The following is a 25,633-nucleotide window of genomic DNA, read 5'->3' as shown; positions in this document are numbered from 1 at the left end:
ACACACACACACACACACACACACACACACACACACACACTGTGGATATAGACTACCCCTTGCCTGGACATCTACGCCCAAACCCAAAAGGATTAATGATCTGGCATACAGTGATGAAAGTCGCCAATTTCAAGGGGCGGCACTAAGCGTGCACTTGAAAATCTCACTGCAGGCAATTGGATAACACTACGACCAATCACAACACACAGGGTGATATATCTAGAGCTCCATACGCTTAGCCACCAGCGGAGCTAACTGGTGGATTAAACTGTCATCTGTTTTAGCCTATATCAGATACACCGATGTGATTGGTTCAGCCCGGGTATAGTGAAATAAGCAGCATTACTCAATGCCAGAGTAACTCACTGAGCAAATTCAAATTCTGCTCTCATGAGAACTCTGCATTTCCAGATTAGACTTCCCCATGTGAGACACAGAATCTTTTTTGATACTGCCACCAGAGAGCGCCAATTTCAGAAATGTTCAAAGTCTACACATACTGGCTTTAACCGAGAAGGTCTCACACAACATAATAAAAAAAAAAACTGAGAAGCCTGAATTACAACAGACACAGGGGGAGTGTGACTTCATTGTCTGCTCAGGACACCATTACTCCACTATATCTTAACATCAAATATTTGTTTGTTGTGTCAAGGTTGCACAGTGGGTAGAGCAGGTGAACATATACAGTACTTCAAGGCTTATGTCTCAACACAGAGGTCCAGGGTTTGAGTCCAACCTGGGATAATTTCCTGCTTGTTTTCCCCTCTCTCTCCCCTTTCTCACATAACTGTCCTATCGATTAAAGGTGGAAAAGCCCACCCAAAAAAAATATATATATATATATATTTGTTTGCTGCTTTATTAAGGCTTTAGTGCGTAACTTTTTCAAATTATTGAATGTCCGTTACATTCAAGCCATTGCCAAATGAGTTGCTACATAGCTAATTGAGACTATCAGCTCCACGCAACTCTCTAGATTTCTCAGTATGGCTGTGTTAAAAAGATTACTTCGTTTGGGGACTTTCCACACAGAAACCTGAGTGAAGAAGTGTCTATCATATTTTTTTTAAATTTTCGGGGTCCTCTTTGGCTACTAGCAACTGCGTGGAGGAGGGGTGGTGGGGGGCCGACAATGTCATTACTTCTATCATTTCCGTGGGCTCAACAGAAACTACGCACTATAGCTTTAATGTTCCAAATGTCAAGTGCGGAACCTTTACATATCAACACTTACGTCCACTGGGAGAGATATCCCTGGTAGGTGATCCAGCCCTGGTCATTAGTGCAAACTGTGTTATTGACATCTGGACCCCAGGGCATGTAGGGAAAAACATCAAACAGGTCCCTCATCTCATCTGGTGACAAGGCACAGTCACGGTCCTGATGAACAGAAAGGTTGGTTACTGTTCAGGACAGTGGACTACAGTAACCTATGGAAAATGGTGCTTGAAGAAGGAAATATTTTACTTAGTTTGTCGTTTGTCATTTCTACCTGAGAAAACAAAACATGACTGACGCACACATTCCCAGTAGGACACTAATCACTACGACAAAAAGCAGATCATCGTACAAGCTGCCACTCTTACTCTTCGACTTCCAGTCTAACCTCGCGGCTAATTCTCCTGTCAATCTCTCTTCAGTGACAAGACGTTTAAATCACGCCTCAGCAGGTGGTCAGCGCTGGCTGTTTGGTTTTGTGCGGTGTTCCGTACTGAGCGGCTTTCTATAAAAGCCTCTCCAGGGCAGAGGGTAAAGTAAATACAGAACCAGATTTACGGGATTATACCTTGTCATGTTTGTCAAAGACACTCTGGAGGAAGAGGTAGGCATTATGGTTGAGCTCTGTGGTGCAGTCTGGAGGAAGTTTCAACCTAAAGACATTTAAATGTTTCAAAGTCAATGTTACAGTCAATGAGCAGAACATGTAATAAACAGAAAAGATTACTGCAAAAGAAGAAATAAGATGATACATATTACAGTTTACCTATAAACGTGGCTCTGTAGTCCTCAGTAGACGTTTTAGAAGGTGTTGTGAAAATATGCATATTCAATCTACCTCTTAATCCTTGGTAATAACATAAATGTAAAGAACTGAATCTAGTTTCTAATTTAAGATCTTAACAACACAGACAGTTTGGTAAAAATGATCACAGGCACCAAAAGTGAAAGACAGACTTTATTTTTGTTTAAATTTAACCGTAAAAGGTAACGATATGTTTGAAGAAAATAAAGTATTATGCTAAAAAGAGCACTAATACATCCCACACAGTGAGGGAAGTTGGTGGTGGGTGTCTAAAGAAATGAAGACTGAGACTCACGGAGGAAAAAGGTAGTCCTGATTTAACTCCAGGTCATCATCGTACCCAAACCTCCTCAACACTGTCCACGTTGTTTCATGGCGCCCTCGCTGGATAAACAGGGTGTGGAGGAAGAGGAAGCCTGGAAAGGATATTACAGAAATACAGAAAAACACAGTCAGTATGTGACAAGAGATGCGTGTGTACGCAAGCACAAGGAGGAAGACAGTCCATCCACGTCTACCTTGCAGAGTGAGCCCGTTGTCAGACACTCCGTCACTCAAATTCTTCCTCACCACATTTTTTACATCCTCCAACGCCTGAGATTCTAGTGGGGTGTTGAAGCAAGTCCGCTGTGTGAGCAATCAGACAAAAACATCATTGATGAAAGAAGCCGCCAAAGGAAGGTCCTTTGCAAATAGTAGCTTTTATTAACTCTTTTTTTTAAAGATTGTTTTCTGGCCATTTTATGCATTTATTATTAGATAGGAATAAGAAATAAGGTAGACAGGAAAGGGAGAGAATGACTCGCAGCAAAGGGCTGCGTGTCGGATGTAAACCCCTATCACTGCTAAGGAACTAAAGGAGCTAAACCTATTGTTAACTTTAAGAGCGACAGTAGTCATCAGTTGACTTACCTGGAAGAAGTTGAGCTCGTTATCATTGAGAATCCCATCATTGTCCAGGTCAGACACTTTGAAGATTCGAGTCAGGGCTTTGACACACAGTGGCTTCATCTGGGAATCCAAAAGGCAAATCAAAAAAGTTACTTAAATGCAACTACTTTGTAATTTACCTTTCTGTTTAATACGGCATTACATAACTCTTGAGTGTAAGTTCATAGTGTGAGGTTTTTTTAGCTGAAAACCAGTGCACATCATGTAAACAGTGGTGCAGAATTCACACGTTAGAAATATTTACGAATTACATTTCACTGTTTTATTAATATTTTAAAGGTCCCATTGCATGAAAACTTCACTTTATGAGTTTTTTTAACATTAATGTACGTTCCCCCAGCCTGCCTTTGGTCCCCCAGTGGCTAGAAATGGCGATAGGTGTAAACCGAGTCCTGAGTATCCTGCTCTGCCTTTCAGAAAATGAAAGGTCAGATGTGCTGGAATCTTGCCCCTTATTACATCATAAGGGACAAGGTTACCTCCCCTTTCTCTGCTTTGACCACCCAGAGAATTTGGCCCACCAATGAGAGAGAGACATCATGGATTTCAAACGAGCAAAGTGGCAGTTGGTCAAGGCCACATCCCCATAAGGGGTAAGTTGTAAGTAAAAACAAACCGTAAATATCTTCAGTGTCTCTGTCTATTTATTGATGGGGTAATTATTCGAACAAGTAACAGTATATTTTTTGCTCTTACATCTTTTTTATCTGGACAGTAAAGAGGACCTGTGGGGTGCAGAACTGCCTTTTGGGCGTAGTAGAAAAGCTCTGAGATGTTCTTCAGGTTCTTTGCTGAACACTATAAACAATGAAAAAAGGAAGAACAGATTGGTCATACATACATATGTATACTATTCTTCAATCTGCTATTAAAACACCCTGTTTACAGCCATGTTGCATATAAACACCTTAACGTCTTTGCAACCCTGTGAAAGTACAGTGTCATGGCAAAGTGGGGCCTTCCCTGTTTACGTACCAGTGTGTGTGTGTGTGTGTGTGTATATATATATATATATATATATATATATATATATATATATATTCCTGTATATACTGTATGTGTGTGTGGGAGCTAAGTCAGGTCCAGACAGGGTATTAACACACAGGATCTGTCTGAGTGACACGCCTGGTTTAATTAACCAGTCTGAAGAAACACAGGTGCTCATGGCTGGTGTAAAGTCAAATCAAATCCTCTAGTGCAATTGTTGGGTTATCTTATGGTAAACACTGTTTATAGTAAACATGTGCAAAGAAATGGAGTCAATCATGGAACATATAAAAAAAAGGTCAACAATAGCAATACTATTGACAAAAGGGTCAATTAGGATTCATTTAAACAAAGTAAGGCAACAATCAATACAATTGACAAGATTATCCCTATACTGGAGACTTCTACATTTCAACAAGTTTAAAATCGCATAACTGACTAATGTCCATCATACTGTATTGTAGAACTAGGTGTTCAGTTTGGTTGATAGTGAGGATCATAAACATGTTTACAGCAAATACTGTGAAGGGCTTTACAATTAGAAGTCACTGAAAATGACAATAACAGTCTTAATTTGGGCCAGTTCTATTCTGTAAAAACAATTTAAATGCATGTATTGATTGTGCTGGTAAAGCTATTAAAAGGACTGCCAATAAAGTAACAAAAAAATCAATGTCTGGATGTTTAACTAAAAACAATTTAGTTCCCCTTGGCACCTAAACAAAGTTTTCACCCATTATTTAAAAAAAACTTCTTCCCCTATGTATGTTCTGTTTAATGACAATGGGATATTGATTTCCCTTTTGACCTTGTGTTTGTAGCAACACAACTGCTGTCTAGAAACAATAGCATTGCTACTGCATAATTTGAATGGGGAAGTATTTGTCTGGAAAATTAAAACAGATTAGCACTCTTACAGCATTCACTTGAATTGTTTTACTGTTCAGAAACCGTGGAAACAGGGAAAAAATCTGCCGCTCCATACCTCAACACAAGTCTCTATCTCACTGTGCCGGTTCATAATGGGCAGTATGGTCTCCATGCTGCTGTGTTCCACCAGGTCCGACTTGTTTCCCACCAGAATCAGAGGAACCCTGGACACATAAATAACAAACACAGCATTGTGTTAACACTAATACAAACATAATCTGTAAATGCAACCGATGTAACATTTTAGGCAAAAGAGTAATTTTCCTTATATATGTTCCTTCCCAGAAAAGCAGTGACTCAATTCACAGAGAAAATCAAAACAGAAATGGAGTTCAGTTCAACTCTCTGCATACAGAAAAGCATTTGTGAGACAATTTCCACCATGTGATTGTAGGTCATCACTTCAACAACTAGTAGAAATATTCCATGACCGGCCTCTTGCTACAGAAATCGTTTTTTTGCAGACTTTTCATTAGGTTGATCGTGCATTAGGAGCCTGCTGTGCTCATAGAGAAATGAAGAAACAGGCACTCCATTCGCCCCTTATTTCCTTGTCCAAACTGAGCTGACAATAAAAACTCTGACCTACAGTATTTACATACAAGTTCACACCTGCTGTCCTTGTCTGTGTTCTCAGTAATGAGGGGGATCCAGTGGCTCGTCACCTATGGAAAACAAAAGGTAGAAAAGATCACAAATGTAAAAGATCATCACCATTTTTGAGGGAAAACTTCAAATTTATGAGTGTCACACTGACAGCCTTACATATTTGATTATATAACTGCAATACAAACCAATTATGGAAATCCTAGCTACAGAGGTGGCTCACCTTTTCTATCGACTTCTTGTTGTTGACAGAGTAGACAATGCAAATCACATTGGCCTATGAAAGAGACCAACACAGACCTCTTTTAGGCTTATACTTGAATCTAGCACCTAACAGAGCACTAAAAGTAGAGCATAATGTACCGACTGACCTTGGAGATCTCCTGAAACAACTGCTCATCTGTCTGCTCCGCCTCTGTAGGAGAACAAGTGTACCATGAAAAAGTTCTTCTTTCTCAATTAGCAGGCAGAAAAGGTGATATTTATGATTTTACAACAAAGGTCACCACAACTTTGCAGTTAAATCTAAAAACAAAGAAACAGCCATGGGCGTAAATTACCTGAATAGTCCACAATGTGTGTGGGAACTCTCTCTGGCGTGACATCTGCAGGTATGGTGATTTCCTCCGCTCGGTAGGGAACCTAGGAGGAACGCAACATGGCTCTCACTTACACAGACATGTTTACAACTAGTTAAAGAGCTCCAGTAATATGGTTAAATCACCGGTGTTAAACTTAAAAAAATATTAGATAACTGAGGTAGAGAGGCATCATCAAAGTGTCAAACTTTTGACATAATAATCACTTATCCGTACCACACTTGGGAACTCCTCACTGACCAGGGACATGATGAGAGATGTCTTCCCCACTTTGGCTGTGGACGGAGGAAGAGAGAAGACCAGCTAAAGTATAAATGAGACTGATTATTAGGTGGATCTTAGCATTACAATTCATATTAATATTATACTGTGGGTGGGGGACATCATTTATTAATTTAAGATGATAAAAACTATCATTAAGTTATCAAGCTATCTGGGCCATGTGACCGGGACACAGATATCACACTACTGACATCACAAACACCACAGGGCAATTTTGTATGGGTGTGTACAATCTATGAATTGAAGTTTTCATCATGGCTTGGTTTTTCAACTACTGGCATTCACAATGGCTTCTTATTTATTAGTAAGCCAGAGAACGTCAATAAAAGACCAAACTTACTAACTGTTGTGTCAATGTGTGTGTGTGTGTGTGTGTGTGTGTGTGTGTGTGTGTGTGTGTGTGTGTGTGTGTGAATGATGTGAAAACAACATAATTCCCCAAATAGCTGTGCTTCATGTGGAAAAACAGCCACACTGTGAAGAAGGTGGAAAGATAGAATAAAATTGTCCGTCTGTCTTGCGTTTACTTCACAAAATCTCCCAGATATTCAATGAATTCAATGACCAGAGAAAACTACCATAGGCAGAATGCTTTCTTAACAGTTGTAAAATAGTTAATAGGTATTTGGCTTGCTGTTTAAAACAGAAAAAATGTGTATATCTGGAGACTGTAGGGATTTAAGTGTAGGCCTACTGTCAGGAAAAACATGCAATGTAGTTCTATAGGTTGACTAAAGATTTAAAGTGAACAAGCTTTATCTGTTCTATGTCCACTAACATGCAATGGATAGACTGCGGTTCGTTGTGTAATGGGCAAATTAAAATATCTACTGATTCAAAAAGCTAGAGCTGCTGTTTTGTTTTTCCAATAGTATCGTAACACAAACGTAAAACAAAACAGATCAGATCAGATCAGAAGTTACACACAAAGGATGAATGCACTGAATGAACACCATCATCATGAGACAGTGGTCTCAGCATCACATGCCCTGCTGGTAGCAGCAGTGCAAAGTGAACACTGAAGGCTGACACCGCAGACAACCAATGCTGACCATCACACTGTAGGTTACATATCACCGTTTTATAGGTTTACTTACGCTCCCCCACTAATAATATCCTCACGTCCTTGCGCATCTTCTTCAGCGTAGAAAAACTCTGTAAACTTGCTTGTCTGACACATTTATGCTCATGTCTGGATAAAGGATACAACTAGCCAGCTCTCCTCGGCCTGGCTCGCTCGCTAACGGCTATGTTTGCATGACAGCCCCGGTTTGCACCGGTTCAGAACAGATGATAGACAATTGTTGTATCTCCGGAAATACTACCACGGTGTTTTTACAATATATATTCCACCTGCGGGGCTCGGTCAGTCAGACAGTGCTGCTGCTGCTGGGTTCAGCCACAGTCATCTCTTCTTCGCACAAATTTGAAGAACATTAGCGGGCGCTAGCATGCACGCTTTCCGCCACGCCCCTCGTGACAGTGAGGGCGACCAAAGATCGTTTATTGAATCACGAACAAACAGCCACTTCTGTAGCTAGGAATGTTTGTAGCATCGGACTGTTTGTTGATATAGCATTGACGTTTCTTCGTTTTTTCTACCTCTTGTTCGTGCACGTAAGTGCCCTAGAAGCTGTTGTACATTTCTCATAACTTTATTTTGAGTTTACGTCTGGTTTGTCTATTTATTTAGTTATTTAATATATTGTATTAAATGCATATTATATTAATATATTATATTAAATAACCAATTTAGTTAGTTTATTAAATATTTAGTTTATTTATTAAACATATGAAAACAATGAACCTAATTCTTTCAAAATGGGCAAATTGAGTGAAACAAAATAAGTACAAAGCAACTGCAAATTGCACATATGTTATTCTCTTATTCTTCATTTATTTTAATAAATACAATGTGCGTTCCAATATGGTTCCAGTGTAATCAGAATGTATTGCAAATAGCTCTCTGATGCAATGTCATAGTGGCAAAGACAATGCAATAAATAGAAGCTTCTGATGTGCAGCAACAACCCAGCTGTGACAACAACTTCTCCAAGGTGGCAAGGTGTAATCACAGAGACACTTTAGTCCTTGCTAAGTGTTGGAGTTGATCATTTGTCTGTGGTGTCGAGCAGTTCTGCCAGTAAAAAAGAGTTTGTCACCGTGTTTATCTATCCTCTGACAGCTTCAAGAGCATCTTTTGGAAGAAGAGGCTCTGAGTCTTTTATGTCCCAAAACAATTCTTACTGCATCCTGAACTTTTGCAAACCAACAGGTCAATCTCCTCCCGTCACTTTCCCCTTCTCATGCTGGCTTCATCTATATCAAAGAAAGAAAAGGTTGGGAGTGGGTTTTCACATGTGATAAGCACCAGAAGACATTACCTACACCGTATGATGTATAATAACTGTGTCTTACTAGCGTAGTCCTCTGGGGTCATGGGTTGAGAGATGACCTTTCTGAAGGCCTCCAGCCACTCCTTCTGCTCCTGCTCCTGCTCACACATAAACAAAAACTGCCTTTCCGGAGTTTCCAGCGTGATGCCACAGTGCCATCGGTTTCCCCTCAAGCTCCGCTTGCTGCTCTCTGAAGCAGAGTAGCTGTGGCTCTCTGTGCCAATGAAGACAGCACCTTGCTCTGTAGCATCCTAACATTGATAACAAGCAGCAAACATGTATTGTTACATATCAGGCTAATATCTTCGTATTTTCCTGTAAATGTCCAACGCCAAAACATTACACTTGATTTCAATGTATAATTAGGATTATTGCTTATTTACTTATCTATTTATTTTTACAGTTACTTTATACACACACTATAGACACTGGCATTATCTGTTAATTACCAGTGGACTTTTAAAATACAGAAGTTTTCTGTTCATCGAGCACAGTGTGAACCACCTCTTCTTGAATGGCTCCCGATGCTGGAAACACACACAAACACACGCATGCATGCATGCATGCACGCAGACACACACACACATGCACACAGACATTTAGGAAGAGAAAACAATAAAAATAAATTAAAATTAAAATCCATAAATTTGTCAGATATAATAAATAAAATCATCATAAATCAAATTCATTTTTGTAATGAACTCAGACGAACCGTTGGGCCAGTTTTCTCCATGTATCCCTCCTTCAGGTAATTTACCGTTAGCTGAGATATTAACTGTGCAAAGAGATACATTAAACACTCTTAACTGACCAAAAGTGGCAGTTTAATTCTTTAACTTAAACAATTTATCCAAGTTAAATCTTTTGAAATTTTGTCTCACGTCATTATCTCGAAGAGTGGGATGTTTCTTCTGGAGGTATGCCAAGCGTGTTGCTCGAATAGCATTCAACAAGGATACAATTACCTGTAAGATATCAGATATGGAAGAGCATATCAAGAAGACATAAACTACATCATGCAAGTTGTCCCGTTAATTTCATACAATTAAGGTTAAAAAACGAGAGAGCTTAAAAGAACCAGGAGAGCTGAACATAGAAGCTGTATTTGACCATGACACATATTTTTGAAGAGTATTTTACCAGTAAAATATGATGTATTATTTGTGCGGAGAATTTTTTATATTACTTTTTTTAATTAAAGATGCTTTTGTTGAACATTTTAAGGTCCCCCTCTCCTCTTGCCAACAACTATACTTGGTGTTTTGTTGATATTGTAATGTATTGCCTTTATACTTCTACTCTATGAGATGCAGGCCAACACCACAGCACATTTGTGGACTTAGGAGGTGGACCTCCCAGGGTGCACTTCCATGGGAGAAAACACGATGCAGGGCTCTCTATGGTGCCCTTTTAGTGGATAAAACATGATACAGGGTCCTCTATTGTGCCCTTTTAGTGGATAAAATGTGACGCAGGGCCCTATAGGGTGTCCTATTAGTGGAGACAACAAAATGCAGGGCCTTCTATGATGCCCTTCTAGGGGAGGAAGTGCGATGCAGGGCCCTCTTGGTTGCATTTCTAGTGGAGAAAATGTGATGCAGTGCCATTGAGGCTGTCCTACATGCTGGTGCTATTTTTATTTATTTTTTAGCCCCTGCCCATCGGAGAGGCCAAGTCCACAACTGTCACAGCAAGTGCAAGATTCAAAGGTAAGAGACTTCATCCGTGAGCTGAAGTCAAGGCATTTATCTGTTTAAAGTATAAATAAAATATCACAATGTCAGTCGAGCTCACCTGTCCTTTCTCATGATAAACAAACAGATTCCTTGTGCGTTTGTCATGTATGTAAGAGATCTGCAGACCGTGAGCGTGACTGATCTTCTCTGGCTGGAAAACTGCATTCAGGTCCTTCATGGAGATGACAGCTTTGGGAAGCTTGGACTGAATAAGAGGATTAAGGAAGGATTTCAAAAGATTAGAAACAAAAGGTAGTTGACTGTAACCCAGCTATGCTCATAAAACATTGTAGACTAAATTGTGATTTGGAAAATCTCACATCCTCTTTAATAAAGTATTTGAGGGTGAAGTCTTTCCGGGACAAGAGGAAGATCCTCTTTAAATACTGCTTGTTGTCTTTCCCCTTCTTCCATAGTGTGGACTCAAACTGGTCTGCGTTGGATACATCAAATAAATAAAAGAGATGAAGAGCAATAAACTTATATGCATGCCAAATTCAAATGCTTAATTCTGATTATTTTGCTGATTGGAATAACATGTTAATGTTAGCATACTATCAGGATAATTACCTGAGCAATAAGCTTGCTGAAAATTGTTTTCTCCTGTGAACTCTCTTCTTTCATACTTCGCACGGATCCATTGATCCTTAAGAACACTACAACAAAGCAAAAAAACGTAACTGATTCTGTATGAATGAAACACACGTGTTTAGTAAATGCCAGAAAATGTGTAGACCTGCCATTGATGAATGAGGCTAATTCAAACTGTCTTTAGTAATAGCTCCACTTTGGTAATTGGCAGTGTTTGTTCTTCTTTTTTACCTCTCCACACCCATTCAGAAGTAAAGTAAAGTACTTCACTTTGCACTGGGCTACTGAGACAAATGGACGGTGAATGGGTGGTGAATGTGGTGACAATCACTCACATGCAGTCTTTCTGTTGCGGCTGGTAGAAAAAGGCAGGAACGCACTTTTCATAAATGGCTTTGGCTGCAGAATTTCCCCACTTCCGCATGAACTGAAATTACAAGATGTGAGATTTTCAAAGTTACAGCAAAACAAATGATATTAATTCCCTTCATTCCATATTTGGAAATCCCTGTCTTGCAGAGCAGGACAACTGAAACCAGAAACAATTTACAAGTTAGAGATTATAAACAAAACATGTACAGTATCCATATTGAGAACAAAGCACACTCTTACCTAAATCATAAATACCTTATGTAAAATAGAGCATTGGATCCAACACAGTGGACAGATTAGTTTTCAAGGTTCAAAATCTGACATGTTTTATCTATCACGTGTGCATACGATAGATACAAAATAAAAGTAATTTCATATATAAATCTAATTGTCCCGGCATTAAGTAAGCTGTGCAAATACAAAAACATAAATTGAATGAATAATAATACATGCACTTAGCTACCCATATAAAATGAGTACAAACTACAAACCTATACCTCTACTAATGAATCTTCCCAGAAATCCAGACGTATGGATTTCACTTTGCTGACAGCAGGTAAATTACGATGCAACCCCGAGCAGTTCAGGCACACAAAGACACCAAGAGTGTAGGAGGCCCAGTCAGGCTCTGTAGGCAAAAGGAGAAAAAAAAATCCCTTGTAGGTTAATGGGCACTACTAATCTGGGGGTAAACTCAATTGTGAAATTAATTTAAGTATTTAATTTCTTGTTTGTCTTTTCCTCTCACACAGACTCTATCAACTGTCCTTGTCAGTGATGACCACAAAGTGTTGGCAGGAACACTGAAGTATTACCACAGAATATACAACAGCCACCACTTCCCCTTTTGAATGTTTATTAAAAAAGTTTGACTAGGTTATAAAGTATGACTTTGGAGATAGTTCTGTTAACAATATTTACATGGCCTAATGGCACAGGTTACTGTTCATCGTTCTTGCTTATCATTCTTTTAACTTTAATAAAGAAAACATGTTTACTCAAACAGAAATTAGGTATGATGGACCTTGAAACATGTATTGTTGGAAATCAGTCAACAATGTTGCTGCTTGCTATCATGTCAAAGTGGTTATGAATCTTTGTCAGCATATGTACTCACCAGGAGCTCCACAGTCAGCACACAAGTTGTTGCCTGGCTGTTGCACCAAATCAAGTAGGATTTTGTTGTTTCTCTCCAGAATGGCCATAGATGAAGGTAGCTTGCTTCGGTCAGATTGACACTTGTAACCTAATAAAAGAACTACTGGGTATTAACTTCATACTGATTCCACACACTGAATGGTACAGAGCTGCTCTGCTCTGTAGCAGGTGAAAAAAAAGAAGAATTTCTTCTCCCTGGCCAGGGGCAATGTATTTCCTCTTACCAGCCCAGCATCATGAAGTTTATTGTTCTGCACACAAACATAGAGGTCCAGAAATAAGAGAGAAAGGAAGTGAAACAGACGTCACTGTGTAACAGATTGACCAGCACTATGAATGTGATAGAATTGTGTGTAGCTCATAGCTGTAATTTGACACTGGTGTGTGTGAGGTGTTGTCATGTTAGGACAGGTATAGTGTAAATATCTAAAATTAAGGTTTGTTCATTTAACATAGACATAACAAAAAATGTATCTTTATAATAGGAGGCTTTGTAGATAAAGATGTTGAATCATTAAACAACTATTCTTCACGAACTTTAACAATTTATTTATTTAAGTACATAACATTTTAAAGGGTCTACACATCTTGGTCATCCAATTTGACCTCATCTCAGGACATGACTCCCCTGTTCAGTTTTCCCCCTGCTTCTAAGAGCAGGACAAAGAATACTTTTCTTCTTTTAAGTAACCTAAGCAGAGTGTGTGTGTGTGTGTGTGTGTATTTATTGTTTGTTCCACTTCAGGTTCTGGTTGCTATTGCTGGCTGTTCCTGATTGGTTGACAAATATTTTTTTCAGTGTTTGGAACACACAAACACAACTTTGTAGAGGTCATAGGGCCTGATTAAATAAGGCAACACATTTCCTCTGTATAGACAGGAAGTTACAATACAAACTAATGGAGTCTGAGCACTTCCTTGTTGCTCTAATGCCTAAGGTCAATGCAGATGGCTGAAAGATGGGTGTATTGAAATCTAAATTGCAGCTGCATTGGTGTATCATGGCCACTAAGGGGCAGGCGAACTGCAAAGCAAGCTAATAAACACAGTGCCAGACCTGTCAGTTAATTTTCACTAGGTAGTTACTAATTCAGTCTAACTGAAAACACCTCCATGATTGCTTTTGACACTGTTTTACCGGCGTTGGTCATCACTTTTTACTTGTGTGTAAATTGCTCATCATTAAAATCTTTCAATAATCATTCCTTTATTAAATGAAAGATTAAGGTCTTGCCTTGAAATCGGTATTCCTTTGATTTTCACAACTTCTCATAACTGTTCAAAATCACATTGTCAAAGTGGACTCTAGTGTAGTTGTAATAAGCAGTGACAACCAACCCCAGTCTACCTTAAGGAATGAAAGAAATGTTCAGATCTTTTAAGTAAAAGTACATCCAATGTAGACGTCATGCGTTCAAAATCTTACTTAGGTAAGGTACAGTGGGGCTCGAAAGTTTGGACACCCCAGGTAAAAATGTGTATTAATGTGCATAAAGAAGCCAAGAAAAGATGGAAAAATCTGGAAGGTCTGGCAATGTGAGACTTCACTGTAAGCAACACTTTCATATTATATAGCTGGTGGAGGTGGAAGAAATTTTGAAGTACTAAGTATTAATTACTAGTAACTAGTATTAATTTACTATTTTGATTTTACACGTTTTGGTATAGTGCAAATGTTTTTTATTTTATTTTACATACATATTCTATTATATTTCTTATTTGTTCTTATTATAATTCTATATATTTCTACTCTATATGCAATGAACTGAATTTTCCCCCGGGATCAATAAAGTATTTTGATTGATTGGTTTGATTGATTGATAAATAGTTGTCTCCCACATCTGGTAGTTTGTGTTGCTATTGAATTGCATTGCACAATATTAAAATGTGTTTCTAATATTTAACCTAACCTCATTAATATGAATGGCTTATGTAAATAATAAGTGTTTTATTGCAACTCAATAATCAGATCCACATGAAGGAGTTCAATGACCCTACCGGAACTTATTACAGTGGTGCTGTGGTGCTACGCCGACCGATTGAAAACAGTCGGACAACCAAAGAGCAAACCAAACTTGTTCAACCTATATGATGTTGTAGCTACAATAAATGTATTTATAATTGATTATTTGTATTTAATAAGCAACGATGTGGGTCGCCAGGCGATTTCTGTCGTCGGTCGCTCAGGGAAGTAAGTTGTGTCTTTTATTCGCGTTTGCTAAAACATTACATTTGAATTCGCAGCCAAGTAATGGCTAACTTAACTTAGCTAGCTAGTTTCCATTGCTACCTTACCTATCCGTTTTAAACAACGTTTTCATAGCCTTTGAGTCGGACGTCCACTTAACACGTTCACAGCGAGTGACACGAGGCTTGTGGAGTCCAACCTTGGCTGCATTGACCCGTCAGCTCCCTCTTTTTAATTTCTTCAGGTCAGTATGTAGGACAGTCTGGCTTATTCCGTCGCCCTCAGCACGGCTGCCTCCCTGAGCTGGAGCCGCGGTATCTCCAGTGCACATGTTGCTGGCGGAGCCGGGTTCCCGTGGCAGGCTTTGAGACCCTGAACGCCACCATCTCCTCCACGTCTGAGCCCTGCAAAGAGGACAACAGATCCCTGGATGCCAGCTACACCTCCGAGCAACGAGACTCCATCCTCCAGCTGCTCAACACCGCCACGCCGTCAGAGATGGCAGGCGTCAAGCTCCTGAGAGGCCGCAAGTCGCTCAACATCGTGGAATACAGGACTAAAAACGGACCCTTTAAAACTCTGGAGAGTGTGGTGAATGTACCGCTGCTGAAGCACAAAAGTGCTGTAATAGTGTTCAACTCCATTCTCAACCCGGTTAAGAAAGAGAGGAAAGTGAGGATTCAGTTGGCAAAGTTTATCAGGCCAGAAGTGGACAGGTCCTGGTTGGAGGTGAGGTCCTTGGACATTTTCAATCCTCCGCCGATGTCTTTCTATGAGATAAATGCTTGTTGTAGTGCCCGAGTTGGAAACATGAACTTAAGTAGGGTGGCCAATCAGAGACTCTCAGTCCCGGAGTCTTGGGTTCTAGTCTTTCTGTTGCCTTTTCCCCACTTAGAAATTATGTCCACATTACTGATGGTTTTATCTCAATTCTAAAAGTGAAAAGATTCTCCACCAGTTGTCCACCCTAGAATATTGCCGCAATATTGGAAAAACAGGAATATCTGGCAAAATGACCACTACCTGTCCACATTTCCCCTCATTTCACTTCTTTTGTCAAACACAGCAGGATATTTCACAGTGACCATGAACTTTGCTGATTCTGTATTTGTTTACACAGGATGCCACTAGCGTTGTGTCACTAATATGTGGAACTAATAAAATCGCGTGGGCTCATGTGGACCGTGGTATGACAGTACTGGATTGGCAACAGCTGGAATGTCCAAATTTCTTGAGGGGAACATACATGGCTTCTGCTTACTTGAATGATGTGAGTATAAATACCAGACTCCATGGTATTGTCATTTTACACAGTGACTAGTGAAAATTAGTTTTCATAGAGAAAACTATTTAACACCGGTTGTCCGTTTGCTTTAACTTTATTAGCAAGTGGGTGGAACTCACAGTTTTGCATAGAAGCCCATTTACAACTGCACAATTTGTAATTTTTCTGTCATTAGGTTTCCACAGTTCTGGCACTCCTCCCATCAGCTGACTTCTACATCATAGAGAAATCGTCTATCTCCGTGCAGAATACGGCTCTGTTCCCTGTCATGGCCCACATGAGGACTGTGGAGGCCATGCTGTTTGCTTTGCTTGAGCCAAGAAAGTCATCACCTGAGTCCAACATTCCTCCAAGGTGGGAAAAAGCGATTTCATATCAATTACTTTTCAATTATGAAAAGGGACTAAATTACTGTACAAACACATTAAAAAAAGTGCTTGGCCTTAGATATCTTTTTTTTTTGCATTGGGAACTATTTGAAGTCAATGATGATTCATTAAATGATGTTCCCTTCTTCGCAGAGTTTTGAACATGATGCGTATTGCTGTGGGACGTCACTTTGGACTCATGGTGGGCGAGTCCCGGACCAGTGGAGCACAGACAGTGCGACAACTGATGACTGAGTCGGTAACACAGAAGCTTCCCCGGATAAACTTCCCCCAAGAGCTGCTGGTAAAGTACAGGAATTATTTCCAGATGGGCAGCAGAAGAGGAGGAGAGGAACTCTGTGATGCTCTGCTTCAGGCTGTTGCTTTTTATGAGCTGCTCAGCGAATCTTCCAGTTAGCCACTACATGTGCCGATCTGATTCCTGAACGTGGACTACAGCCGCTCTCCTAATGTATCCATGACTACACTCACCAGAGTGGCATTCTGAGGGGGGGGGGGGCACAAGGGTTGCTGCAGTGTTACCGCTGCTGTTGATCAAGTTCGACTTGGACACTTGCATAAAATAAATGCTGTCTGCCATCTTCCTGCTGTCTGAGGTTTTCAACTACTGTTGATTTATAATAAAATATTTTATGGATTGTGCAATAACTAAAACTTTTTTTTTTAACAAGAATGAAACATACTGCACTGTTCTCACCCCCACATGAATACCTGAGCAATCAAAGTGTTTTTCATGTTTAAAAAATGACCATAATTTACAAAAGTATAAACATTTTTATTTACATTACACACTAAAAGATGATTGCTCATCTCAACAGCATTAAATTCATTTGACAATATTCTGGTAAAAATAATTGTAAAGTAAATAGTGACTGGAGGAAAGTGAGGTAGTATGAGGTTCTTTATGAAAAGTCTTCTGCCAGGAGTTGAATGGTTGACTTTGAGAGGCCCAGATGTGTGCTGCTGAGGTAGTTCAAACACCTAATGTGGGAACACATCATTTGAAGTAGTATTAGTCTGGCTATTACCAGACCAAGCCAAGCTCAATAGACTTGAGATTGAGTATTGGTCTTGGGAGTCTGCTCTGTATTTTCTCTGCAAAAGAGGCGGGACCAACGGACATAGTTCAAATGACTCTGTACACAATTGGAGAGTCCTTCAACCAATCAGACCAACGAGTCGGGTAACGTAGAAGCGACAGCGGCATAGAAAGGGTTACTGCGCTTCCGTGGTCCCTATGTTGAATGTAAACGCCAGTTTGTGATTGCTTCCCAGAAAATTGTGAGTGGCTGGGGTTTACCCAGTCTAGAGTATTATTGGGAAATTCAAACATTTTATTCAACATTAATAATTGTATAAAATGCTAAAAGGAATTGGATCTAACAAAGTCACATCAAGATAGTCAGACTATCCTGATGTGACTGGGTTTACTGTAATGAAGTTAAGTCGTATTTAATTAAAACAGAGCTATTATTCTAAATGACTCAGTATTTGTACTGCTAATAGAATGAAAGTGAATTTAAACCTGTACTGTGTTTGGCTCACCTGGCTGGCTCCTCTTTCTGTTGCTGTGCTCTTTGGAAGCGACAGATGTAGCGGAGGACCGGCATGTAGTCGACACTGACGGCTCGCCTGTTCCCCAGCAGGCTGAAGGATTCACTGCCCATCACCCTCCTGCTCAGCTCGTACCTCCTTTTAGACACACTGGAGGGACAGGCACCAGTATGCGGTGGTGGAGAAAAAACAACAACATACCAGTCATTTAACCTACTAAAATACTAGACCGCAAACAATTTGAATCAGTATTTAGAAGTCGAGAAGGAGAGTAGGTTTACCTTGGTGCACACAAAGGTTGCAATCTAAAGCTGAGGTTCTGTTTTTTGGAGGTGACAGGTAATGTCAGTGTTTCCATCAGCTTCCCCCACCTTACGTCTCCCAGTTCCTGTCGGTAGTTTTGGGCTTCAGTCCACGCTTCAGACACTTGCCAACAGCACCTGTGACACCCCAAGCCCTCAACAGCGGCATGAAAGTCCAACAGCCTTTCCTGTCTCCAAATCCTATCCACTTCCCCCTCTTCACCCATCACATCCAATAAGCCATCCTTTATCTCAGCTCCTGTCCAGACGAAGGCCTCAGGTCGGCATGAGCCTGAACCATGCAGGGCTGCAGCAGCTGGCGTTGTGGAATCAAGGTATGACATGAGGTCAAAAAAGTCGCTCAAGGCATCCAAACAGTGTGTTACAGCTTTGGCTGTGACTCTTAAATAAGCCCTTTTTGACGATAACGATGTGTTTTGTGTCAAACTGCAAGATGTGTCAAACGTTGCGATATATTTCCTCCTGCTAAGCCTGGAGACTTTCCTAACAGATTTGCTGTTGGTGGCTGAAGCCTTTCCACTGACATAACCATCCAGCGGCGTGATGTGAAGATCAATATCAGAGGGTGCCAGCTCCTTCGGCAGCCCACAAGTGCCTTTGGACTCGGTGGGTAGAAGAAGCTCCAGGTTGGAGTACAGAAGAGGAACACCTCCTCTCCAGCTCTCAGCTAGGAGCCTCAGGAGCTTGTCCATGTCTACTTCAGACCAATACTGACACTGAAAATATACAACAGATGGAGTAAATGGTCTGACAAAGTGTATGAGGTTCCTATACAGTAGGTAAAGACAGCAATACTTGCCTTGAGGAAGTTTAACAGTTGGTTTTGGGTCACTGGGTGGAGACCCAGCATGCTAGCAGCACAGCATGGGTCGCAATGAGGAAGTTGGGAGTCTACATTTTCCCCTCTTTCTGTAAGACCTGAGTCTAGATGAGTAAAAATAAAATAAGATATACTAGAAATTCTCATCCTGAGGGAAACTGCTGTGCAGCAGTAGCAATACATATTAGGGTGTGCAAATACTGAGAAAATTCATGCAAATATGCGATGTCTTTACAGAAACGTACGCTGAACATGAGTAGGCTCCTTAGGCGAGCCTCCCCTCCGAGACGCCCGTCCTCCACCGCTGCACACCCAGAGCTGCAGCTGCGAGAGGCAGCGTCTGACGTCCCCTCTAGACAGTCTGTGGAGGCTGCTTACATTGTCCAACTCCAGTTGCACATTCTCAGCCAAACCCACCAGCTGCAGGTAGCTACAGACGTTCATCTTGGGATAGATGGGGTAAGTTTATGACTGATTCTTCAAAAAAAGGTACACAGAGCAGCCACCAGAGGACCTTTTTTTGTCACAAACACACAAAAGTGTAAGCCACTTTAGGAAACGTGCATAAAAATCTGACTTACCGCTGATGGGGTTCTGAAAATGATTTCCTCCAAGCTGGGGTTGAATCTCTCTTTGAATGAAGGATCTAAGGAAGACATTTATTTTGCATCACTGCTTGTCCTCCAGCCTTTTCTAAAATTACACAGTGTGTGCATTTACCATTGGTGGTCAGAATGACTGGTCGCTTCGTGGTGGTCATGAAAGTCTTGATGGCTGCGAGGAAACCAACATCATCATCAAATATGACATCAACCTGTAGGAGCAGACAGATGCAGAAGGATCAAACCCCGGTCAACGTGCGGTCGCCTGTCCATTAAATGATATGTCTTACAGTGTGGGGTTGCCAGATGGTTTACCTCTTCAAACAGAATGAGCGATGTGGCTGTCTTTTTATCCCGTGGCACTGTTGGATCAGAGCCCTGGGATGGGTTGCCTGATTTCTCACTTTCTGGTTTTTCATATGGCGACAGGCCACCTAAATGTAAGTTATCTGCTTTGGCCTTCACCTTAAAGTAGTTGGCCAAAGTGACCATAGCTGGATTAACTTTTCCTTTGCGACTGGAGTGGCCAAACCTCTGTGCTGCTCTCTTATTTGACGAAGAGGGGACATTTTTGGGACGCGCTGTTGAAGAAAATATAAAATGCTTGTAATACGTTTTAAAATGACATTAAGAACTCCTAACTAACTACAGACAAGATAAATATACAGTATACAGATAAACAATATACAAACCTGTTACCATGAGGTTTTTAATATATATATATACACACACACATATGTATACACACACACACACACACATATATATATATATACATAGTATATGTTGCGAGCATGTATATGTAGTGTATATGTTGCAAGTAAAAGATGTATAATTATTTGAAATTCAATCAGCACCGTGTCATCTTCATCTATGTCGTACCAGGTAGAGTCTCAGATTTAAGAGTGCAGCTGTTGATGTTGTAGTTGGTGAAGTAAGTTGGTTTCAGTGGGTCTATCCCAGGCCTCTCCACTAGTTGGGACTGGGTAGCTTCCTTCAGCTGGGACAGAACATGGCGCCCACTGCGCTGTGAGGAGCAGTTCACTTCAAATATCTTTGATTTGAAAGGAAAACAACCATTAAAAGAATAATTCCTTTTATTTAACTTTAAATAAGGCATAATTTCAGTTTCCAACCTTGAAGCCAAGCTCCTGAGCGCAGGCATACACGGAGGCGGTCTTGCCCACACCTGGAGGTCCTGTGATCAGCATGGTGTTGCACAGCGGCTCCTCTCGGTCGTCCTCAGCCCCAGCCTCACCCTGGAAGTCTCCACAGTCCCATGAGTCTGCACAGGAGGACAGTTAAGACATTTCTAACAGAAACCCCCCCCCCCTAAAACACATGGAAAAATGTGTGAAATCGCAAGTCATTAAAAGTCACGTGCGTACTCAAAAATAAGCAGGCTTGTGGTCATGGCTCAGTTTGAAACCACATTAAAAAAAATTTGACCCAGAGCTACGATACAAGAGAATAACAAATGCCAGCTCATACCATTGCTGTTTGCTTCTCGTTTGTTTCCCTCCATTTGTCTCCTCTGGTAACAGTCGGCCCTTAGCTTCCATTTCTTCAACCAACTGAACACCAGAGAAAGAAAATATTCAAATGCTATTTTCACACTGTCCAGTCAACTCCAATATATCAATTACAGGGCCAGGGAGCTAATGACATTAAACTAACCTTTGCAGTTTATTCACAGCGGCAGGGTTGCCAATGACTTCCCTTGAATGCTGAGGACTGTATTTGTCTGTCCAGAGAACATCCTCTGAATTGGAGTCTAGACAGAATAAATTGACAAAAGTTAATTTCCTGCAATATAGAGGACATAAAACAATTATCATATGACAAGTTTACCCCTTTGGTGGATGTCAGAGGTTTTGAGGGACTGGCTGTGAGATTCTGTGTGATTTATCAATCCAGAGTACAGAGGTTCACAGGGCTTTGCCAGGCCTGCTGGGCTCCCACTCTGCTGCCTCAGTCTGTGAGTACGGCTTAGCTTGTTGCTTCTGCCCTGCTTCTTGGCTGTCAGCTCCGATAGGACGGGACTTTCCTGGACACCCTGTGCTGACACGAGATAGTTGCTCATACTAACAGCACCCTCTGCAGCGACACTGGACCTCACACGTTTGGGCACCCTCTCAGAGCTTTCATTCCCCCGTTTTCTCTTCTCTTTTAAGTGGTTGTGTAGGGAGCTGAGATGTTCTAATTTGGAAAGGAGAAAGAGGCATAAATGGTCATGGCAGGCAGCACAAGTTCAGAAGGCTGACAAGTTTGGATGGCTATACAAACCTTCAACCTGGCTTAATGAATAAAGGAATACATCAATGGATTGAATGCACACTCAGAATAACAGGGATTGTTTCTCAATCTAACCTGCAGATCCCAAATCCTGCAGCCTTTCACCCGCTTTCTTGTGCAAAGTGCTGAACACTGTTCGGACTGGAAATGCTGGGTTGGACGTTTGGATTTCTTCCAGACAGCTGTGCAGGACTGCGGGGGACAGCTGTCCTCTCCAGGAACTCGTTCTCTTTGTCAGGTGAGAAACTGTTAATAAACGCTGATGACCTTTCACCAGTTGCACATCTTCAGTCTGAGGAGGGAGCACTGATTCCTTACCCTGTTTACTCTTACTGCGCTGTGTTGCGTGTAAGAAAACTGGTGCAATTTTAATGTCTTTTGCGCAAAACGTCTTCCTCTGCTCCTGAAGTGGAGTTGGGCTCGACATGCCTGCAGCAACATATCTGTATTTCGCTGCCAACGAGGCCGATGCTCTTTCTGGAGATGTTTCACCATCGATTCTCGTCTCGGGCGACTCCAACGTTATCACCTCGGCGGTTCGCGGCTGCTCTATGCTCGGGCATGAATCAGCTTTATGTTTCCTGTTCCGCCTGAGTTTGTTAAGCATAGTAAACTTGCTAGCAGTTAGTAAACTACTTCTGCTTTTAACGGTTGGCGACAGCTTTGAATCGAAAACGTCCCAACCGCTACGGAATGACGTTTGAAACGTGCGCGAGAAGGTTGGGTGTAGTAGTCAAAGATCGTGTGTAGACAAATCACACGCGGGCTCTCGTACGACGTAGCTACCGTTTAACAAATGGACCTTACTGAGTTTGATATGACGAAGTCGTTAACCCACATCACACAAGACTAAACTAAACTGTCATTAAATTCAGAGGGAACTATAAAGAAATGTAACTTTAACGGTCATGGAAGACTCATTTTCTTCTAAAATCCTAATTCCCCAACTCCCAGAATTAAATAGGGAGTGTTACGCCTGCTGTCGTCACCATAGATAGACTGTAAAGTACATATATTGCATATATATTAATATTAACAATCTATGATTGTCACCAGCTTTTGTTTCTCTTTCTTGGTCGTGTGTAAAAGAAAACAACTTTCCGTCTAAAATGCACTGTATTGAAATTAAAATATTAGTTAGTTTTATTAATATTATTATTCATGAGACGAGTTAAAATTAAATTAAACTAGGTGTGTGCCAGAGTTTGCTGTTAGTGGAAAGAGAAATGTGTGCAACACCAGAACAGGCCAACAACCATCACAGCGATTCTGTATTAACTGCTGCCAGGCTGAAATGAAGGGCACAGTAGAGGTGACTTTTTTTTTAAGAGGGCGGACGACCTTGGTCAAGTTTTATTATAGCACAACTTTGTAAAGAAGTCCTCAACCAAGTCACCCAAAGAGAGAGCAGTTGACTGGCCAAATAAACACAAACGACTGGAGCAGCTCAGTCCATGTGGACTTGGCTGGGAAACCAGACAGTCGCTGGTTCAAGTACGAAGTAGTTAGAGAGGTGGCAGTTTGGGCACATGGGCACTGCCAGAGTGCCCTTGAGCAAGACACCAAACCCCCCAACTGCTAATGGCACCTAACGTTGAAAAATGATAATGATTTGATCAAATGATAATCACAGTACTGTATGTGAAAATCAGTGAAAAAATAAAAATTAAGAAGGCCTACACCTTTTTCTTTTGTTTTTGCTAGCAGCAGGAACACTGAGGATACAAACTGTCCTTTATTTTGCTACAGATGCAGTGTGAACTTCCTTCTTTGAGTCTGAGGGAGAAGATTTTTCAAACAGTTTTGGGGAATGGCAGACATCCGGAAGCAAAGGAGCTTCATTATTAATCTTTTTTTTTTTTTTTATAAAAAAATAAGCCAATTGAAGGGGCAGTAGAGGTATGGCGAATGTCTTCCTTTTAGAAGGAAGGCAGATTAAAGTTTACAGACTTCTTTCTGAAAACACTTGCATCTAGGAAATATGCAAGGTCTGCACTGGTTAATCATTTCTATTAGTATTTACTGGAGACATGCAAAGTTTCCTTTAGCAATTGAGTAATTCATATTCAGTGTTGCCATGTGTGAACATGTATAAAAACAGTTCTGATTTTAAAAGAGGGAGTGGTTCATTGGGAGTGCTATACATAATTTTTTTTGTAAGCTATTGTATGTTCACGGTGAGTTTTGTTGTTGCACTGTGTTGGTAGCAGTAGCTCAGTCTGTAGGAAGTTGGGTTGGGAACCGGAGATTCGCTGGTTAAAGTTCCCATAAGGACCAAAGTACGGAGTGTGAATTGGTAGCTAGTGAGATGACAGTTCACCTCCTGGGCACTGCCAGGTGCTCTTGAGCAAGGCACTGTAAAACAAAATGTCAATTATTCTAAGTTCAAGTATCTAACTTTTCTACTGCATGAATTGTTACATGAATTGTAATTTATAAACAAAAGTTTAAACTGATATAGCCAGGCGGAAACCCTGATGGAGACAGTCTAATGATAGCTAGTGTCCAAAATTGCTTAAACATTACCACCATGAATAAGGTCAAATTAATTTTATTTCTTTAAAGATAAAAATCCCCCTGGCCAGAGTGTACAGTTCACACTTTTTAAACAGGGTTTTTTAACAATAGTAGTGTATATGTGTCCCATTTTCCAGATGAATACATAAACCTTCCATGAATAATGGAGGGAGGAAAAATATATTGTTTGGTTGTCCTCAAGGAAAGTATGATGAAATAATGAGTGGTGATGATTACCAATTAATGTGCCCACTACAAAAAACTAATGTTGCTTTTTTCCCCCCTCTCTTCAAAACTTGTTATGGAATGAACAAAAGAAAAGATGCTAAATAATATACAGAACTAAGAGACTGATAAAAATATCCGCCTTTGGCATAAATTGCACCTATCAAGACAGAAAACTGATTTATATATTGCTTTGAGAGTAGAACTACAATCTGTTACTTATTGGATTCAGAACAGGGCACAGCTAAACACCTGACGTGATTACACGTAAACACATTTTCTGTCAATAGCTACTGATACGCAGAACCCATCTCGCAACATGTTTAACATTGTGATTGCAACAAGTTCAAACCTCAAAATTGAAAAACTACAAGTCATCAGAAAACTTGACTTTTATGTCTTGAATGCCATGCACTCTGAATGAAACACGAGGCGATGTGCTGCTGGTTGTTTCGGTAAATCTGTTTCCCCTGGCTTTCCTTAAGCTTTATCAAAAAGGCTGAAAAGCTAAAGGCCGTTTTGAGTTGAATAGACTGCGTACCCCCGCTGTGCCGGACCCTACGCAGTAGACCTGCACCTCTCGAAAAACTTGCGGTGACGTGCGGTGACGCACGTCTCTCGGCCGTGGCTTGGTAGCGTTGTATTGCCCTGGATTCATTTCTTTGTTCTCCTTTTCCGTAAACAACATGAAATCAAGGAGATGGTTAATTTTTTCCTGCTAAATATGTCTCATCTTGGTCAGAAAGCACAGGGGAGACACTTTGTTTCTCTCACTATGACTCTAGAGTCAGTACTCACTCC

At 40.7% G+C, this 25,633-nt stretch overlaps 4 protein-coding genes across 8 annotated transcripts in view; 1 reads left to right on the top strand and 3 right to left on the bottom strand.

The window, feature by feature from the left end:
* The window catches only part of rhot1b (ras homolog family member T1), a 12,929-nt gene extending 5,065 nt beyond the window's left edge, over positions 1–7,864 (bottom strand). For both annotated transcript variants that reach the window (XM_034897659.1, XM_034897667.1), the window contains exons 1-13: positions 7,479–7,864; positions 6,316–6,374; positions 6,061–6,142; positions 5,872–5,915; positions 5,724–5,777; positions 5,507–5,559; positions 4,950–5,058; positions 3,674–3,775; positions 2,939–3,037; positions 2,545–2,653; positions 2,322–2,442; positions 1,790–1,874; positions 1,238–1,383 (exon numbers count right to left, since the gene is read on the bottom strand). In XM_034897659.1, the coding sequence (XP_034753550.1) occupies positions 1,238–1,383; positions 1,790–1,874; positions 2,322–2,442; positions 2,545–2,653; positions 2,939–3,037; positions 3,674–3,775; positions 4,950–5,058; positions 5,507–5,559; positions 5,724–5,777; positions 5,872–5,915; positions 6,061–6,142; positions 6,316–6,374; positions 7,479–7,515 (1,100 nt within the window). In that variant the 5' untranslated portion in view covers positions 7,516–7,864. The remainder of the gene's footprint in view (positions 1–1,237; positions 1,384–1,789; positions 1,875–2,321; positions 2,443–2,544; positions 2,654–2,938; positions 3,038–3,673; positions 3,776–4,949; positions 5,059–5,506; positions 5,560–5,723; positions 5,778–5,871; positions 5,916–6,060; positions 6,143–6,315; positions 6,375–7,478) is intronic.
* A 323-nt stretch (positions 7,865–8,187) lies between these two features.
* Positions 8,188–13,072, bottom strand: LOC117934861 (arf-GAP with dual PH domain-containing protein 2-like). 2 transcript variants are annotated; one of them, XM_034856908.1, is made up of 11 exons: positions 12,594–13,072; positions 11,974–12,104; positions 11,440–11,531; positions 11,084–11,169; positions 10,834–10,946; positions 10,572–10,718; positions 9,659–9,742; positions 9,490–9,552; positions 9,227–9,304; positions 8,800–9,028; positions 8,188–8,700 (listed from the first exon to the last, which is right to left on the bottom strand). In XM_034856908.1, exons 1-11 carry the CDS (start codon positions 12,679–12,681, stop codon positions 8,672–8,674), a joined length of 1,140 nt encoding a protein of 379 aa, XP_034712799.1. In that variant the 5' UTR covers positions 12,682–13,072; the 3' UTR covers positions 8,188–8,671. The 2 variants fall into 2 exon arrangements, with proteins under 2 accessions (XP_034712799.1, XP_034712805.1); XM_034856914.1 differs by lacking the exon at positions 12,594–13,072 and having other exon boundaries at positions 11,968–12,104.
* Positions 13,073–14,621: 1,549 nt separating this feature from the next.
* tefm (transcription elongation factor, mitochondrial) lies at positions 14,622–16,939 on the top strand. 2 transcript variants are annotated; one of them, XM_034898437.1, is made up of 5 exons: positions 14,622–14,825; positions 15,064–15,551; positions 15,943–16,092; positions 16,283–16,461; positions 16,629–16,939. In XM_034898437.1, exons 1-5 carry the CDS (start codon positions 14,783–14,785, stop codon positions 16,891–16,893), a joined length of 1,125 nt encoding a protein of 374 aa, XP_034754328.1. In that variant the 5' UTR covers positions 14,622–14,782; the 3' UTR covers positions 16,894–16,939. The 2 variants fall into 2 exon arrangements, with proteins under 2 accessions (XP_034754328.1, XP_034754335.1); XM_034898444.1 differs by having other exon boundaries at positions 14,623–14,825; positions 15,067–15,551.
* Positions 16,940–17,250: 311 nt separating this feature from the next.
* On the bottom strand, positions 17,251–22,817 carry atad5b (ATPase family AAA domain containing 5b). Of its 2 annotated transcripts, none has more exons than XM_034898424.1 (14): positions 22,166–22,817; positions 21,647–21,994; positions 21,473–21,569; positions 21,287–21,369; positions 20,932–21,080; positions 20,678–20,849; positions 20,111–20,376; positions 19,914–20,007; positions 19,775–19,839; positions 19,439–19,637; positions 19,173–19,297; positions 18,332–19,089; positions 18,042–18,200; positions 17,251–17,477 (listed from the first exon to the last, which is right to left on the bottom strand). In XM_034898424.1, the coding sequence occupies exons 1-14, from the start codon at positions 22,695–22,697 to the stop codon at positions 17,399–17,401; spliced, it is 3,126 nt and encodes a 1,041-aa protein (XP_034754315.1). In that variant the 5' UTR covers positions 22,698–22,817; the 3' UTR covers positions 17,251–17,398. The 2 variants fall into 2 exon arrangements, with proteins under 2 accessions (XP_034754315.1, XP_034754305.1); XM_034898414.1 differs by having other exon boundaries at positions 20,111–20,382; positions 20,675–20,849; positions 22,166–22,816.
* Positions 22,818–25,633: the final 2,816 nt, after the last annotated feature.

The sequence above is a fragment of the Etheostoma cragini genome, chromosome 2 (assembly GCF_013103735.1).
Source record: "Etheostoma cragini isolate CJK2018 chromosome 2, CSU_Ecrag_1.0, whole genome shotgun sequence".
NCBI classification, from domain to species: domain Eukaryota; kingdom Metazoa; phylum Chordata; class Actinopteri; order Perciformes; family Percidae; genus Etheostoma; species Etheostoma cragini.
This window is presented reverse-complemented; position numbering and strand designations above follow the sequence as displayed.